This window comes from Lactuca serriola, chromosome 6, assembly GCF_051521515.1.
Source record: "Lactuca serriola cultivar US96UC23 chromosome 6, Lser_US96UC23_V15, whole genome shotgun sequence".
NCBI classification, from domain to species: Eukaryota; Viridiplantae; Streptophyta; class Magnoliopsida; order Asterales; family Asteraceae; genus Lactuca; species Lactuca serriola.
The window spans coordinates 57,696,075-57,712,970 of record NC_136413.1 but is presented as its reverse complement, the minus strand read 5'-3'; the positions used below and the strand labels follow the sequence as shown (position 1 = coordinate 57,712,970).

At 32.2% G+C, this 16,896-nt stretch overlaps 2 protein-coding genes across 13 annotated transcripts; one reads left to right on the top strand and one right to left on the bottom strand.

Annotated features, from left to right (window-relative positions):
• Positions 1–317: 317 nt before the first annotated feature.
• LOC145058545 (uncharacterized) lies at positions 318–4,391 on the bottom strand. Its single transcript, XM_079006439.1, has 6 exons — positions 4,167–4,391; positions 2,619–2,849; positions 2,388–2,511; positions 1,453–1,499; positions 1,178–1,296; positions 318–486 (listed from the first exon to the last, which is right to left on the bottom strand). The coding sequence occupies exons 2-5, from the start codon at positions 2,735–2,737 to the stop codon at positions 1,242–1,244; spliced, it is 345 nt and encodes a 114-aa protein (XP_078862565.1). The 5' UTR covers positions 2,738–2,849; positions 4,167–4,391; the 3' UTR covers positions 318–486; positions 1,178–1,241.
• A 7,707-nt stretch (positions 4,392–12,098) lies between these two features.
• On the top strand, positions 12,099–16,648 carry LOC145058889 (allantoate deiminase 2-like). 12 transcript variants are annotated; one of them, XM_079006770.1, is made up of 9 exons: positions 12,099–12,479; positions 12,661–12,840; positions 13,090–13,456; positions 13,541–13,735; positions 15,051–15,160; positions 15,337–15,529; positions 15,644–15,728; positions 16,280–16,298; positions 16,396–16,648. In XM_079006770.1, the coding sequence occupies exons 6-9, from the start codon at positions 15,519–15,521 to the stop codon at positions 16,509–16,511; spliced, it is 231 nt and encodes a 76-aa protein (XP_078862896.1). In that variant the 5' UTR covers positions 12,099–12,479; positions 12,661–12,840; positions 13,090–13,456; positions 13,541–13,735; positions 15,051–15,160; positions 15,337–15,518; the 3' UTR covers positions 16,512–16,648. The 12 variants fall into 12 exon arrangements, 9 of the variants coding, with proteins under 9 accessions (XP_078862896.1, XP_078862897.1, XP_078862891.1 ...); XM_079006769.1 differs by having other exon boundaries at positions 12,105–12,479; positions 15,337–15,440; XM_079006763.1 differs by lacking the exon at positions 15,051–15,160 and having other exon boundaries at positions 12,107–12,479; positions 13,090–13,153; positions 13,315–13,456; positions 15,337–15,440; positions 16,396–16,643.
• The last annotated feature ends 248 nt before the right edge of the window (positions 16,649–16,896 follow it).

Genomic DNA, 16,896 nt, shown 5'->3' with positions numbered 1-16,896 from the left:
GACGATCAGTTTCGTCATTAACAGTTGTCACTAATCAAAAAAAGTCGTCACTATTATATCTACTTAGTGACCAATAAAAATCGTCACTGTCTTGTCGGATTAATGATCATAGAAAGTCGTCACTGGCATATCCAATTAGTTATCCAATTAGTGACTATAACAGGTGGTCACTAATTTATCCAATTAAAAAAAAAAAAAAAAAGGTCAATAATTAAGGAATTATTGAAATATTAAATGACTGATTTTAATATGAAATATAACAATATACAATTAGACAAAAGAAAACGCAAATGCTATAAATCTTTACAATACAACAATAACCAAATAAAACTTCACATTTATAATATGAAATATTAAATGTCATTTTTAAAAAACAAAATCCATACATATAAAGATCAATGCAGATTAAATGTAAATTTAATTGAATTTTCTTCCAGATAATGAGGAGCAAGTTTTTCGAGTGTGCTCCATAAAGTTCCAACCGACCTGCATAGGAGCATAAGAATGTATTAATCACAACTGATAGTCACTAATTGTTTTTATCTTTCTGAGTTGATCAAGACACAAAACTACTCTGCCATGAAAGTGATGGACAAAACTGCCCTCACAAGCAGGAATAAGCTCTTGAGGGCATAAACTGAAAAGGAAGTCCTGCAGTCTCCTACATTGTATCACTTTTTTTTATACACAATTTTGAGCAGAGATGAATCTTGCTGAATTTTCCATCCCTATTTTACTACTTAACATTTTTCGCCTCGTAAAAGTTACCGGTCATTTCTCCAGAATAAAATGACCATTTTACCCTTATCTTCTTCATAAAAACTGAATTATTTATGAAATCAAACCTAATTACGAATCCATAATCTAATGATATCAAAACTAATAATAAATAAATTACTAGACACCAACCTACTACATGTGAACACCAGAAAATTCAGAAATCGGATGGAGTTGGCAGAATAATTTTTTAATAAAATATAGATATGAGGTCAAAATGGTCATTTTCATAAAATTAATGAAATGGATGTTTACATTGACAATTCATGTCCAAAAAACATTAAGAAATAGTAAATAGGAATGAAAAATGCAAGGACTCTTTTTTTGACCCATATAAAAAAGTGATATAACAGAGGGGGTCAAAATTGTAAATTTTAGAGTTAATTTAGAGATAGCTTACCCAAATAAGTTGCTTTCGGATATTAGTGCCAATTTCAGTTTGATTGATGGAGGATACCAGTGCCTTAATGTACCTCCAAAGAGCTATATAGGAACAAGATCTTCAAGGCACAATCAGAACTGCATTTGTATGTAACAAGCTACTAATTAACTTTAAGTATAAGATTATAAGTAGAAATATGTAGTCATCATTGAGGTTGAAAAAATGAAATCAAACTAAAGATCAAATCAATACATACTTATTATTATCTTTTGATCACACAAATAAAAGGATACCTTTTACTAGAGACAATCTTCTTTCGACTGCTGCAACTCTGAAGATGCTAAAAGAACAAATACATAAATGATTTAGTGAATACATTATCAGGGTATGAAGAAAGAAGATAAAAAAATGAAATCCAACAAAAGATCAAGTAAATACATACTTATATTGTAGATAAATTGCATTAATAAGAAAAAGGGAAGTATATTGTTGTTATTCTAATCTTGAAATCAACACAAAGGCTGAATTTTTGTTCTACACTTGAAAAACAGCAAAAAGGCTGAACTTTTATTCTTTTGCTACCATTTTATTTATTCCTTCCATTGCACTTGTTTAATTAATTGTCAAATCTATGAGCAAAAAAATTCTTATCATATTCCCTCATTTTGTTAGATAATTGATTCATTATCCATTCTATCATAAAAATATAAATACATGTACTAAGAACAAACTCTTGTTCTTGATGTACTCGTATTTGTACATGCTTTTTGAGTTATATCATGCAATGAAATGGTTAAGGCATCCACCACTTCCGATAGTATATTACCTCTTGTTAGGGATAGTTGGTCAATATTCAAATCAACAGTTAGATTTAAATGTGGCTCTTGTTCTTGATGTACTTCTTCCACCACTACATGAACATCATACAATATACGAGGGGCACTACTTTGAACCACATACCAATTTTTGTCCAATTTAAAATCAGGTTCATAAAAAACTTGTTTAGCTTGTTGTTTTTGGGACTAATGATGGAGTTGGCAAGGCTTTTCTGAACATACCAAGCAAAGAATCAAATGATTTGATGGACCATCCAACTCATATCTTGGGTCCTTACTCCTTTGACCTATGAACTATAGTCTATATTCATTCAAGACTTGTCCATATGCTATGATAAAAGAAAAAATTCACAGTATCTATCTCAATAGCAAATAAGATTCATGTATATTACCTCTCCAGCACCTTCAATAGCTGCCAACGATTCATCAGAGAAGGGAGCGCCATGTGTGGCTAAAGACTTATTATCGTGCCTCCAAGTTAGATATGAGTTATGATCAAGTTTACGATTTTGTCCCCTAAGTTAGATATGAGTTATGATCAACTCAAGATAAGTGAAAAAAGTAGAAAAAAAGCCAATAAATAAATAAATAAATAAATGTACAACTTGCTCAAAGCTACTTACATCAACACTATTGCATCTTTATTCTTTCCTTCTTGTTCAGCATCAACTTCTTCCCTCAAGCTTATCTTTAACACCTCAGCTACTTTAGCAACAAAATGACTGAATAGAGTGTTATACATGTACTTGTGGTTTCACTTGTAGTCGATTGTTGACTCACTGGAAAACTTGAATTAGACTCAATGGGTCTTTGTCACATGACAAGTCTTGTTCATCCAAGACTTTGTCCATATGCTATGACAAAAGAAAAAATCATGAAAAGAGTATAAATATATATTGACAGTGATAAATTTTTAAAAAACTCAAGTGGCAGCATTAGATTATCTTGTGTCACTTGAGATATTTTTGTGCCTACTTATAATGGAAACATGGCTAAAGTTGTGGAAGGGCATCGCAGGTAATAAGAAATTAAATTCATAAGTAAAGAAAAAATTGTTATCTTACAATAATAAACTTTAATCAGATAAAGATATATCGTTAAATAAATTGCATATAAACATCTCATGTCCTCTAATATATATATATATATATATATATATATATATATATATATATATATATATATATATATATATATATATATATATATATATATATATATTATATGTAGGGTTTTATGCATAAGAAATGTTCTTCTGTTGCACCCTCCAATACTTTTCTATGAGATTAAGAAAGAAATAAAACCAAGAATGCAGTTTTTTACAAAGGTATGATAATGTTTATAACTTTGCTACCATGGTGAGAATTATGTAAATGCAATTCTGATTCGTTATATACCATTTTTTATCAGTAAAGTGAAAAAAATGTTGTTAAAATGTTATTTTTTCTTGTATGGAGAGGATAAGGAATTTGGTAAGATGTTACTGAAATACCCTTGGATTCTTTCCACAAGCATTAAGAAAAATTATGAGGAAATCCTTGCTTTTCTTTATGCTGAGAAGGTATGTGTAATAACTGATGCTCAATATCAGAATTGTTAAATGAAATTCCAGATTAAGTTATCATGCTATATGGTAAATTGTCAATTCATGTGACAAGATTTCATGACAGGTGGCAGAAGTTAGTATTCATCGAGCAATCAAGAGCTGGCCACTTATTTTAGGTTGTTCAGTTGGAAAACTCAAGTTGATGATTGATCAATTTCATGAATTGGGTGTTACAGATAAGATATTACACCAAGTTATTGTCACTAGTCCTCACTAATTCAAAAGCCCCAAGAATTTTGCAAGGTGGAATTTGGATTTCCGTTGTGACTGATGAAAGAGAAGTATGGAGATAACCTCTGAGCATTGTAAAAGTTCAACAATTTGGTAGAATGACAGAATAAACAAAAAAGCAGCTGATTGTAAACTATGTGCTAATTTAATCAAGCTTTTCTGTTTGTTGAGAAAGTCATGTTTCTAGTTGCTATGATTTTAGCTATTATTTGGTAGAAGGGAATCAGGACCTGATCGATTAGCAATTGAACAATTAATTAGCAGGAAAGTGATGTATGCCACATGAGAGCAGAAGATGTAGCTACATCCATGGTCGGAGCAGAGAAAAGAGTACCTGTTTGACTTCTAGTGGAGAACCGAGGTGCTTCCATTGGAAGGTGTGGACCGGCGACGATTGACCGGAGTCGATGGACAGGGGATGATGGATCGGCAAAGATTGACCGGCGACGCTGGTGCCGAACCGCCCGATGGTTGGTATGTTGATTTAGGGCAAATAGGGGAGATGTGTTGACGAGAGATGCCCAAGAATAATTTTAGGACATCTCAACTTTTTGCCCTAGTTAGTAAAAGATAAAAGGGTCCAAGGTCGTCTATATTGAGAAGGGTAGTATAGTAAATATATTAGAGAAGAAGGTTTTGGTTAAGTCTATAGGGACTTAGATAAGGACTTGTCAAATAAACTGAGGGTGTTTGGCTTAGCTTTTTAAACCCCAAAAGTTATTTTTGGAAAAGTTACAAAAAATCAGGATTTCCTGACTTTTCCAAAAAGTTTATTTTCTTTATGTAAAAACTTCAAAAGTAGCTTCTAAAAGTAGTTTGCCAAACATCTTTTGTTTTTTTTTCTTTTCCAAAAAGGACTTTTGGCTTTGAAAAGCTAAGCCAAACACCCCTGAGTTTTTGGAAAATTATGTTCGTAAAGAAAATAAAGCTCTAGTCATTTTCAAAAATAAGAAAAATATTAATTAATGACAACAATTGATAGTTATTAATTTTTTTTCAATTTGTAAATCAATTACCACTTAGTGGTCATAGTTTAGCTTTGTAGTTTTAGAATAATAAAGAGTAGTTAGTGATCACTATTTACCTTCAATATAGTGACCATTATTTTTGGTCACAAGGCCTCTAACACAGTGACCATTTTTTTAGTCCTTAATAGTTATTTTGATATGAAACAAAAGTATTTTAATCTTATTCATGGTATAGTGACCGATTTAGTGACCACCACATATAATTGGTCATTAAATTTGTAGGATTACTAAAATTTAGTGACGACTAAATTTTTGGTGACTAAATGATGTTGTTAGTGACTAAATTTTAGGTCGTCACTAAAAATTGGTCACTAATAAGAACTTTTCTTGTAGTGGCTATTGCCTTAGCGTCGCCGCTATTGTTAAACGTAGATATCCTTTCCCAGATTATCTTTCTGCCATTTTTTTTCTCACTACCCTTTCTTTCTCTCGTTTTTCTCTCTTTCTTTTTTCAATCTCGCGAATTTTTTCCAACTTGGTGGACTAGGAATTGCTTGTTGGACCGGTGCTAGCCCCTCCTTCCCCCAAGACAGCCACAAGACCGCCACAACCCCAAAAACCGGCGACATTTAGCTACATTCCGAAATTGCCCCCAAATAAGGTCGAATTCCTCCTCTTTTTTATAATTTTTCTTTTTTGGTGTTAATTTAGATGATAAATTGTGAGTATTTTTCAATTTTGTTGAGTAATGATGTTTGTATTTTGAGATATGAAGTGGTTATGCATTTTGTTGGATTATTTTGTTGGATTGTATGCATTTTGTTGGATTGTGTGTTTTTTTCATATTTATGGGAATTTTATTATGCATTTTGTGTGTGTTTTGTAATTTATGTTTAGATTACATTGGCTTAAAAATGAAATTTGACATGAATATATACATTTGTTGGATTGTAATTTATGTTCATACCACATTGCCTTAAAATGAAATTTAGATATATATATTTGTATGAAATTGGATTGTAATTTATGTTTATACCACATTTACCTGATGAAGCGATTGCCGGAGGCCCGGTATGTATGAGATGGATGTATCCGTTCGAAAGGTATAAAAACTATGTCAGAAATAAGGTGAGGCCGGAAGGTTGTATAGCTGAAGGTTATATTGCTGAAGAAGCTTTGACATTTTGTTCGATGTACCTTCGAGATGTCAATCACCTTGAAAGAAACGAAGACGTTGTCATTGAAAAAACAAAGTCTTGGATGTTTGAGTCCAAGTGTCGACCGACGAGCGCAACGCAAATCAAACATCTTGATATAATGGAGAAACGTAATATAGAATGGTTTATATTGAATAGTTGTCAAGAAGTTAGACAATACATCGAGTAATCTAATTTTTATGATTTTTATTATTTTTCATATAAGTGTTTATATCGTCAAAGGTATTTAGTAATCTAATTTTTATGATTTTTATTATTTTTAAAAAATACAGAATGCTTTACTCGAAGAGATAAACCAACGAACCCAAGCTACTTCTAAGGCAAGTGGTCTAGCACCAACTGATATAAAAGGTTGTTTTGAAAGAATATTGGGTGTTCGACGCGGACATATCAGAGGCATTGGGCGTAAACCCCTTACCGTTGTGTCCATGTACGATCAGGAACAACCAATGACATAAGAACAACCACAATCACAAGTAATTGGTAGTAGAATGATATAATGATATGTTGGTTATGATTTGATATGTTGATATTTTGTAGTTTGGTAATTTTTGAAAAGTAATGCTATAATGGAAAGTAGAATGATATAATGATATGTTGGTTATGGTTTGATATGTTGATATTTTGTAGTTTGGTAATTTTTGGAAAGTACAATGCTATAATGGAAAGTAGAATGGTATAATGATATGTTGGTTATGGTTTGATATGTTGATATTTTGTAGTTTGGTAATATTTTGGAAAGTAAATGTTGTAATGGAAAGTAGATGTATGTTTAAGTGTATTTGATATGTTGATATGTTGATATTTTGTAGAATGGTATAATTAATTATAATGTTATTATGATATGTTGTTAATATATTTTGTTTTTTTTATAGTTGCAAATGCTGCAAACAATACTACAGGACCCGACCTATTCTACAACATTGGAAGAGTGGTTTCGCTCATTGCCGCCACCAAATAATGAAGGAGATGATGATGAGGACGAGTAATTACTTTAAGATTTTATGAAACGTTTTGTAATTTGGAATAATACTTAATGTGGTATGGATTAATATTTTGGATTGATTGTATAATATGTATTAATATTTTTATAAAAACTTATCAGATTTTTCAAATGCTATATGGATTAATATTTGGATTGATTATAAATTTAATTCAAATAAATAAACTAAAAAAAATTAAAAAAATCAAAAGACTATTAGCGGCGACAACTTTTGTGGCGACACGAACGTATTAGCGGCGACGGGTTGCATTAGCGACGACGCGTAGTATTAGCGTCGACTATGAGTATTAGCGGCGACAATAAGTGTATTAGCGACGAAACAATATCGGCGACGCATTTGCAGCGACGCGTGGCCGCTAAAGGTATTAGCAGCGACCCGCCTAACCTTTAGCGGCAACACGTGTCTCCGCTGTTGCCCAATCTTCTTGTAGTGGAAAAAGAAAAAAAAGAAATTAAAGACATGATGTAATGTATTTTTTTGGTTTTTCAAAACCCTTCAACGATTCAAAGCAATATTTTTCAACTTTTAATTTATAGAAAAGTGCTTCTCGGGCATCCAGGAAATTAAGTACAAAGGATGAAAATCGGTTATGGTGGGGAACCTCTAAAACCTTGTATTAACAACAAAATGAACAAACAATTGACGAACAACATTTTACTATATGAAAATAGATTTTATAGGTTTGAGTACCGGTTTTTCAAACCAGTTTCACCCAAACCAGTTTCAAATCTTCAAACTGGTATTAACCGTCGGTCCAGCTTGAAACTGGGTCGGTTTCAACCAAACATGCTCGCAGATGGGTTTTCAAACCGGTTTTGAATCATGGTTTTTTGTTCGTAAGGTATTTTTTTTTCTATATAACCTTTTGTTTGATTGGTGAATTAGTTGCAAGAATGAAAATAGTCTAGTCTTGTTCAAACTCTAATCTAATCTACAAATTAAGTAATTATTGTGAGAAACAAGACCATGTAACTACCTTTCTTTTTTGCATAAATATTCTTGCTTCGTTTCCCCCTTTTGTTCTCCTGCTTCATAGATTGATTTGTATTATACACCTACCTAAGAGCTTCTTCACAAAGGTTAGTACTCTTTGCCTTATTTTCTATTTTCCAAACAGACACCGACATACTCCACATATTTTTACCATAACCAACGGTTTTATATGGAATTTATCTACAAGGTAAATTTTTTATGAGATGTACACAACTTTGAGCCCTCTTTATTTTTTTACCAATACCGAGTGTTTGTTAAGACGCCATAATGAAACCTTGTGGATCCTGTTCGAAACTTTCTCTGAAATGACATGGCAATGAGAATGCAGTTGCTAGTCCCGTGTGGTCTCTAATAATGATAGATGGCTAGATTGCCTTATGCTACATCACCATTATTTGTTTACAGGTTACTTAATAAAATATTTTGGTTGAGTTATTTTGATAACCAAAAAGACATGTGTGAGAATTTGAGAACCAAAAATCCAATATACGACCAAAAGATTACCTGTTCAAGCCATATTACAATATACGACCATCTTAGCTACCAAAATAACAATTAATCTGATTTTGTACGCATAGCTCACAAACAAAACCAAAAGACAAATAGTTAAGTTCATAATATAATTATTAAAAGAGTTTGATGGAGGTGTTACTTAGTATATGAATTGGGCGACACAATAGTCTCCTTGTATTCCACGATAGTAGTCGTTCTTGGAAGTGAACACAACTTTGTTTTTGTATGCTTCTTCATATCTACTTGGTAAAGATGATTCCCTTTATTAGATCGCATGAGCCAATTGTCATTCCTCATCAAGTGAAGTGGCTCCAGACACCAAGGAAAAAGCGATACCACCTTTGTCCAATCTCCATCTCCATCCATCCTCCACATGATTACACCCCTTTTCGCTATGTTCTCACATACGTGAATGTAGCCTCTTAGAACCAAGAAACTCAAACTGTACCTTTCAAAATTTCTAAAAAAAGGAGTTGCTATCTCTGTGAACTGTTCGGTCTTTGTATCGAACCTTATAATTGAATAGTGTATATCATTTTCTTTGGAGACTCGTTTTTGTAAGAAGTAGAGTTTTTCGTTTAACAAAGCAGTACTCGGCATCCAGCTTATAAGAGGACTTCGGAAGTCCTCTTCTAACTCAACCTTTCTCCATGAATCGGATTTTAAAGAGTATATATAAACATCAGTATATAGGGTTACCCGTAGAAGCTTGTAATCGTCGTCAGAAGAGCTATAATATAACCCAAATGGTCCTTCATGAGAACCGGATTTAGACAACGTCTTATAGTCAGGAAGTCTTAATTAACCTAATTAATTGGAATCAGGAAGTCTTAATTAACCTAATTAATTGGAATCTTCTCGAATAAAATCTGAATTTTATAAATCAGAGTTTGATTTTGCTATAACTTCGACCGAAAGTCAAGGGAACGGAAGTTGTTCAACATTACTCCTTATCTTTGCTTTATAATCAAAAACATAAATAAAATAATATTTATTTAACTTTTTTTTCATAAAATTATATACTTTTATGGTTAAGGCCATCCTAAGCATATCCCATGAACCTGGAACATCACCGATATCATATTAGATTCGATGACATCAATGTTATATATAAACCTTTTTTTTTACAACTATACCAGTTACATTAACTTTTTTTTTTTTAAACAGCAAGAAAGCTTTTGGATCTAAACACCAGTTATCCCATTTTAACTTACAACCTCTCCTAGCTCTAATTTTTAGCCAATGGAAGGTAGAGCCTTAACCTCACTAACAAGAGCAGTGGTGTTCTTTGTTTTGTTGTGAAATATAATCGCGTTCCTCAAGGTCCATATCATCCATGCAAAGGCAAATAGAAGAATGTAAATGTCGGTATGTTCCTTCTTTAGGTTAGTAACGACACAATCACGAGTGAAAGCTTGTTGAATTGAGGTCGCAACGACAGGAAAATCGATCCACCAATTATGAAGGGCAGACGATACCTCCAAAGCAGTGGTGCAATGCATGAAATGTGACCTTCAGTCTCCCGTTTAGTATTGCTCAAGGAACATAAAAGAGAACTCACATTAACTCCAATGTGCTTAAGATTGATACAAGTAGGTATTCTACCAAAGTGTGCCCTCCAAACAAGTATATTAGCTTTGTCTGGTGCAATTTTATTCCAAAACGGTCTTGAGCGGACAATTGTTAAGAATTTTAGCATCAATAGTCCACTTGAGGAGGAAACAATGAATTTTCCATCGAATTATTCACTCTAGCTTCACTTTTGCTTCTGCCATAGAAATATGTTTACAAGGTGGATGTTTTGATGATCAAGTACAAGGTGAAAGTGGCTAACGTTTATTGGTAGTAGATCTAACACGACCAATTCCACCATCACTACCATGAATCGCTTATCACTACCATGAATCGCTTGGATAACTCCTTTACAAAGAGCATTGTCTTCATTTTTTAAGCGTCATCACCACTTGCCAAGTAAAGCGAGATTAAGGGCACAAAAGATTCTAATGTCAAATCAGGGACGACCCAGAAAGGTGGGCGACTCGGGCGACCTCCCAGGGCCTACGTCTTGAGGGGGCCCAAAAATTATAAGATATGTAGTGTATATGTATATTTAATTTTTATTTACATACATGCCTCTTTAGGGGCCCAAGTTCAAACTTAAATTAGCCCAAAGAAGTTAACAATATGGTCTGATTGTTTGTTTGAAGCGTTGACGTCTGGGAAAAATAGGAACTGAAGGAAGCGGGAATTTGCCAACTCGGGGCGCCTTCTAAAGTCAATAATGGAATCGACAACTTTAATTACAATATTCTCTCCATCAGGATGAATCGAAATCACAGCCTTGTTAATCGAAGTCCATCTCGCTGACTTGAATTGATCGTTTGTCACCTATGCATCTGTTACTCTCTCTTATAGCCACATCTTCAATCGATCCCCTGATACCTTCTGCTGCTAAGTCTCGTATCTCATACTCTCATATAATCACATTCTTGATTCTCCTTCTTCTCTTGATTCAACGGTTCTCTGTTTGATTTCTAGATCATTGTGACTTCCGACAGAAAAGAAGGTAATTAATATGATTTCTGAATTTTGCTTCTCATTCTAGGTTATATCAGATTAACAGATTTTTAGTTTCTGATTTTTGGTTCTGAAATCTTATATCTTTTCTTTGTATATGAGATTCTGAAATTCATTTATTCTGATATAATGAAAATCAATGCTTTAAGTTTAAGAATTTTCACTCGATTAGGTATTCAATTTGTAGCCTTTTGTATGTATATGTATAATAAAAAATCTTATATTCCAAATTGTCTAATGTTTTACTTCTTACTTGATTGATTTTTTCAGAACTTCAGCTTCAAAGTATTAGATTTCATGGTAATATTATAATCTGAATGGTTGGTTAGCAACTTATCATATTTTTAATTTTATTTTAGTTATCAGATTTATGTTTTTTTGTTACTGATTTGTTTACAACTTGCTTTGATATTAGCTTTCCCCATATATGACACATAAATCATGTGTATTCTTTTATTAAATAGCCTTTACTTATTGTCAATCATAAAATGTTTTCTAAAACACATTTATCTGGAAGTGAAAATGATTTTACCTAATAATATAACATCCACGGTTAAAATTTTGGACTTTGTTAAAGTTATAGATTGTTACCCAAATGTTTTTTTGCATATAGCATCTTATATGAATGTTATTATTGCACTATAGAGAGAAGTTTTTCAAAGCTGAAATTATCAAAGAATTAACTAAGGTCATTAATGTTACAAGAAATGTTGAATGGATTGAGAATAATATGTATAGAGAAAGATATGTTAGATAAAATTGATCTTGATAGCATAGTCAATGATTTTGCATCTAAACAGGTAAAAGAAGTATTTTCCTTTAAATTTGCTGTTTTTTTGTAAATATTGTCGTTATATTGGTGTTGTTGAGGATTTTATTAATGATGCTTTTATATATATATATATATATATATATATATATATATATATATATATATATATATATATTTACTATATTATTATGGATATTGCCTATTTCTTGAAAATTAAGAGCCATACCTATTATAACATCATTTACAATCCTTAATGAAAACGTGTGCCTCCGTTGATTGTAACTGACTGTAGTACCTTCTCCCTATCCCTAAACGTGGAAAACCCCAATTTCATCTGCATACCATCAATCATCGTTTCTCCCAAATCTCTTCTATCTCTCTAATTTCTCAATTCAGTTTCTTCTGTCTCTCTAATTTCTATCTTCTGTCTCTCTATATATCATCTCTTATCTCAGTCGATTAATAGGCATTGCCCATGGAAGAACTCTTCGCCATCTCTTCTCTGGAACTATCTGATAAGAGCCCTAATCCATATCCCTCCTATTCCATTTATGGTTCCCGTATCCACATTTTCCTCCTCCACCAGTATCTCCTACAAGCTAGGTAAGTTTTTTCTTCACAAATTCATGATTTCTTTGTTTTTCTTCAGAATTTCAGTTTGATTATCGAGTTTTCTTTAACGATTTAAGGACGTTGTGCGACATTATTTTGGGCTTCATTCATCGTTATCTCTCTCTAACTCTGTATGTGTGTGTGTTTGTGTGTGTTTATTTCATGGACCTAGATTGAAATTTAGACACCGACGACCGCCATTTCCGATTTTCAGCACCACCCGAAGAAATGTTCGATTTTCAACATCACCGATTTAGCAGATTTTGAAATCACACCATAATCACCAACATTCACAGGAGACACTACAACATTCACCTCCATTGAACAACCACCACCTGCTCCCTTCTCTCCAGTACTATCCCTTCTGAACCTTAAAGTTTAACCCTCCAATTTTTCTTATTTTATCTCTTAATCGTTGACTTAGTGTTTTGGTTGTGGCTGCCTTCGCCGCCCTTCTTTGCGTTTTTCTCTAAACAGAAACACCTGATGGATGTGTAATGGATGTCTACTAAGAAATTGATTATTATATGAAGTATTGCACATAAGGTGTTTGATGTATTGCCTAACTGAGTTATTTGTTTATTATTTTTTTTGGTAACAGGGATAGTAATGGTTATATGAAGTTACTTTGGTGGAACTTGCAAAGGCAAAAGAGCACCACAAGTGTAACAATTAAGATTTTAGCTAGCTCATAATCTTTTAATTCTAACTTCTTAAACAAAAAAATCCTGTCTTTATTTTCTTGCTTTTATCATGAGTATGAATGCTTTTTTATCCAAAATTTTGTAATTGGTGCAGTATTGCCTGACTTTGCTTAAGTATACAGGTTCATTGGCAGTCTGTTTGACCCAAATACAGTTGGACATTTATATAGGCTCAAAAAGATGGACCCTATTGATGTTGAAACAGTGTTGTTGCTAATGAGAAACCTCTCTATCAAGTTGACAAGTCCTGATTTTGAGGGTCATGTAAGGTTCCTTCAAATCCTCATTATTATGATTTATATTAAATAGGAACTTAAAGAGAAAAGTGTTTGTGTTGTGTGTATGTAGAGTAAATTGTTGTCAAGTTATGAAGTTGATTCAAACCCAATATCATCACAAGTTCTTGCCCTTCTTGTGGACATATGATCCAATTGAGGCTAAGGACATATGATACAAATGAGCTTCATCCCCTTATTGATGAATTCATTCCAACAATTGAAGGCGAAACTGGGATTTGTTATACTCATCCTGAGAAATTATCTGGTAATCTTCAATATTTTTTTTAGTAGCAAGCAATAACAACCAGAGCCCCGCTAACGATGTTTGTGGACTAAATATAAATAAAGTCTTACCCCAGTGGTTTTACGCACTACTTCTTAGACCTTTCCAATATTTAGATCTACAACTAAGCCAAAGAACACTTTCACTACCCTTAAACATCTTATCAATTAATTGGGATTATATATATATTTTTAACATATACATATCTTATTGGAATTTAATACCAAACAAATTATGGATCAAATATCATCTGTTTGTGAATACATCCACAGGTTTTTTTAAATGATATTAAAAAAATATTGACCATTAGAAAGGCGGAGATCTATCATTAGAAATAATTCTAATTAATGGTCATCTTTGTCAAAAAAAAAATTGTTTTTTTTCAATTACAAAAAGATGGTGATCATAGTGAGCAACAATTCTTAGCTTAATTATACCCCTATGCTGTTTGATAAATATTTTTTAATAAAATTTATAAGTTGAGAAATATGTATTAACTATTGTAGATATATAAAATGTTTAAAATTATATTACAATACCTAACTAAAAAAATTGAATTAAAATAAAAATAAGATGTCATATAACACAACCCCATAAAGATGCTACATCAAGTGATAATAAGGTTGGAGCTGTTTATTAGTTATGTAGTATATTTGAAACAATACTCTCTAAATATATATCACCCAACTACTAAGAATTTCCCTAAATTAAGTTTCACTGGACCCAATTTGTATTTTTTTAGTTGTCAAAAGGCAGGCAGTTCTGCTCATGTCAATGTTTGTCCAGGTCAGTGTTTCAAATTGTTGTGCCATAAGGTGTTGATCTCATATATTTTATGGATGAGCAACTGAAACTAATTTAATAGATTAGTAAAACTTAATCAACAAAATCAAATTGATGGATGGGCAATTGATAGACAATAATCAAAATGGAAAATGATTTTCTATGACAAATAAAAATTTATATTGTTTTTATTTGAAAATTCAAACTTTTCAAAGATTAGTAAAACTTATCTTTTTTTTTTTTTTTTTTTTTTTTTTTTTTTTTTTTTTTTAACTTTGAGTTGTAGAAATTACTATTTAGGGTGACATTTTTTCTGTCGATTGGAAAAAACTACACATTTTCTCTAAACACAGTGGTATCCCTTATTAACTTCATCCATCAATCCATTATTTTCATTTGATTTCTAAAGAAAAAAAATTTGAATTGAACATGATGATAATGTTATTCGAGTAGCAAAATGTTTTTTTTTTCATTAAAGTTTTGTTTATCTAAAATCCACTTAATTATCGTTTAGGAGTGATGATCAAAAGCCCTAAATGGTTGGTGGGCACAGGGAAGGGCGTTGTTGCTGTGTGAACTTTCCTCCCACTTTAAGAAAATGTGTTGTGTCAATAGAGTCATGAGGTTTGTTGTTGGCATTATATATGAAGAAATTACATCTTTTATAAAGACCTGATTGTCTTTTCTCTTTCTTTTTACAAAAAAAAAATCATTACTTGGATACTTGAAAAGAGATGATAGTTTTGATGGGCTCATAAGATTCATATTTACTGATGAACCATTTTTGCATTGAATATTAGGTAAGTGATGGCCATGGCTATCTCGAGAGGACTTTTTTTAGCGCAGCTTCCATCAGGAATGGGAATCTTTTTAGAACGTGGATGGAGGATGCTGGTTTGACAACGTGAGAGATTCTGACTCACTGTTCTTCATCTTACTTGCTACACGAGACTTGACAAGCTTTTTAGGGCTACTTTCGGTGATGTGGAGGAGGTCATTTACCTCTTTTGCACAAATAGCAACTTCCTGTCCCACCTTCTTCTTTTTGGGGTCCTAATATTTTGAGAAATATCTCTACTAAATACTAATTTCCATTTCCATTTCCAGGTGGGTGGATGGATTGGGGAATGTGCATGGTAGAGTTCAACCACCAAATGCTAGCAACAGGGCTCTTCTAATGGGTTCTCATTTGGTGAGTAATCATCTTAATACTTATTAATATACAAGATTTTAAGGTTTTAGGAAAAGTTACACATTATCAGTCTTTTACCTCAAAAGCCATTATGAATTTTTTATTTGCATAAAATATATTTATTCACTTTTTCTCTTCATTTCCGCCATTTTTGACCTAAAAAAGCAGCTACCAGATTCGATTTCTCGGTTGGACATTTTTCAATGAGTTGGCATTTGACATGGCAAGTGAAATGGCCACATACATCTATAAAAGTGTCAAAAACTGTTGTTTTTAATTGTCCATAAGTATAACACATGCTTATGTAGACATCAGATGCCACATCATAAAAAATTGCTCATATAAGCAAATCAAACTTGCTAACCGAGTTTTGTAGGTTACTAATGGCTGAAATGAAAAAGAAATATATACCAATGGCTTTTATACAAATAATTTTTCCATATTTTTTTTAGGTTTAAGGTTGATGATGTAACGGTTTTTTTTAGTTTTCCCTTTTCTATCTTAAGTATTTTTGTTCCTAAGTGTTGGAGTTCCTTTTCCTCTCTCAACAGGATACTGTTGTTGATGATGGTACGTTTTGAAGAGTTTGAAAGTCTCGGTTTCAGTTTTTCGCTAATATTATGAATAGATTTTTCAAAAAAAATTTGTTTTGTTTGTTATAATTTAGATGATCAAGAGCCATGGACGTTGATGGGATTTTATGCTTCTCCTATGGTGTATGCACATACTAATTTGGTTATAAATGAGTCTCTAGACAAGAGATGGAATGTTATAAGTGTATAATGTCATCATATGTAAATTGTTGAAGTTAGCTTCTTAATAAACAAGTAAAAAAGATTTAATATATTATTAGAAAGGTGAAAGTATATTATCAAAACTTATAAGATAATAAAAAATTATTTCGGAGGATTTTTTAAGCGATGAGTCATCTTAAAATTGAAGCCACGAATACATTGTCAGTTGAAAAAAAAAACGAATAGCTAAATTGAAACTAATGCTTAGTGATACTTGCCAAGACATTCTCACTTATTATTAGTATAACATGTTTCCTAATGCAAATAATGTTGGATTGAAACTAATCATCGTTCGCCGAAAAGAAATGAATTGCTAAAACAAATTATTTGCACCCGTCGCTTCGCGCGGGTAAACGGTTAGTATATATATATAT

Excerpts from the sequence above, each read along its gene's own strand:
- LOC145058889 (XM_079006765.1), top strand. The coding sequence starts at position 13,640 with ATGATACAAATGAGCTTCATCCCCTTATTGATGAATTCATTCCAACAA. Across the intron at positions 13,736-15,336 it reads TCATCCTGAGAAATTATCTG|GTAAGTGATGGCCATGGCTA; the intron begins GTAATCTTCAAT and ends ATTGAATATTAG. Across the intron at positions 15,441-15,643 it reads GAGGATGCTGGTTTGACAAC|GTGGGTGGATGGATTGGGGA; the intron begins GTGAGAGATTCT and ends TTCCATTTCCAG.
- LOC145058545 (XM_079006439.1), bottom strand. The coding sequence starts at position 2,737 with ATGTATAACACTCTATTCAGTCATTTTGTTGCTAAAGTAGCTGAGGTG. Across the intron at positions 2,512-2,618 it reads AAAGATGCAATAGTGTTGAT|GGGACAAAATCGTAAACTTG; the intron begins GTAAGTAGCTTT and ends TATCTAACTTAG. Across the intron at positions 1,500-2,387 it reads CTATTGAAGGTGCTGGAGAG|CATCTTCAGAGTTGCAGCAG; the intron begins GTAATATACATG and ends TTGTTCTTTTAG.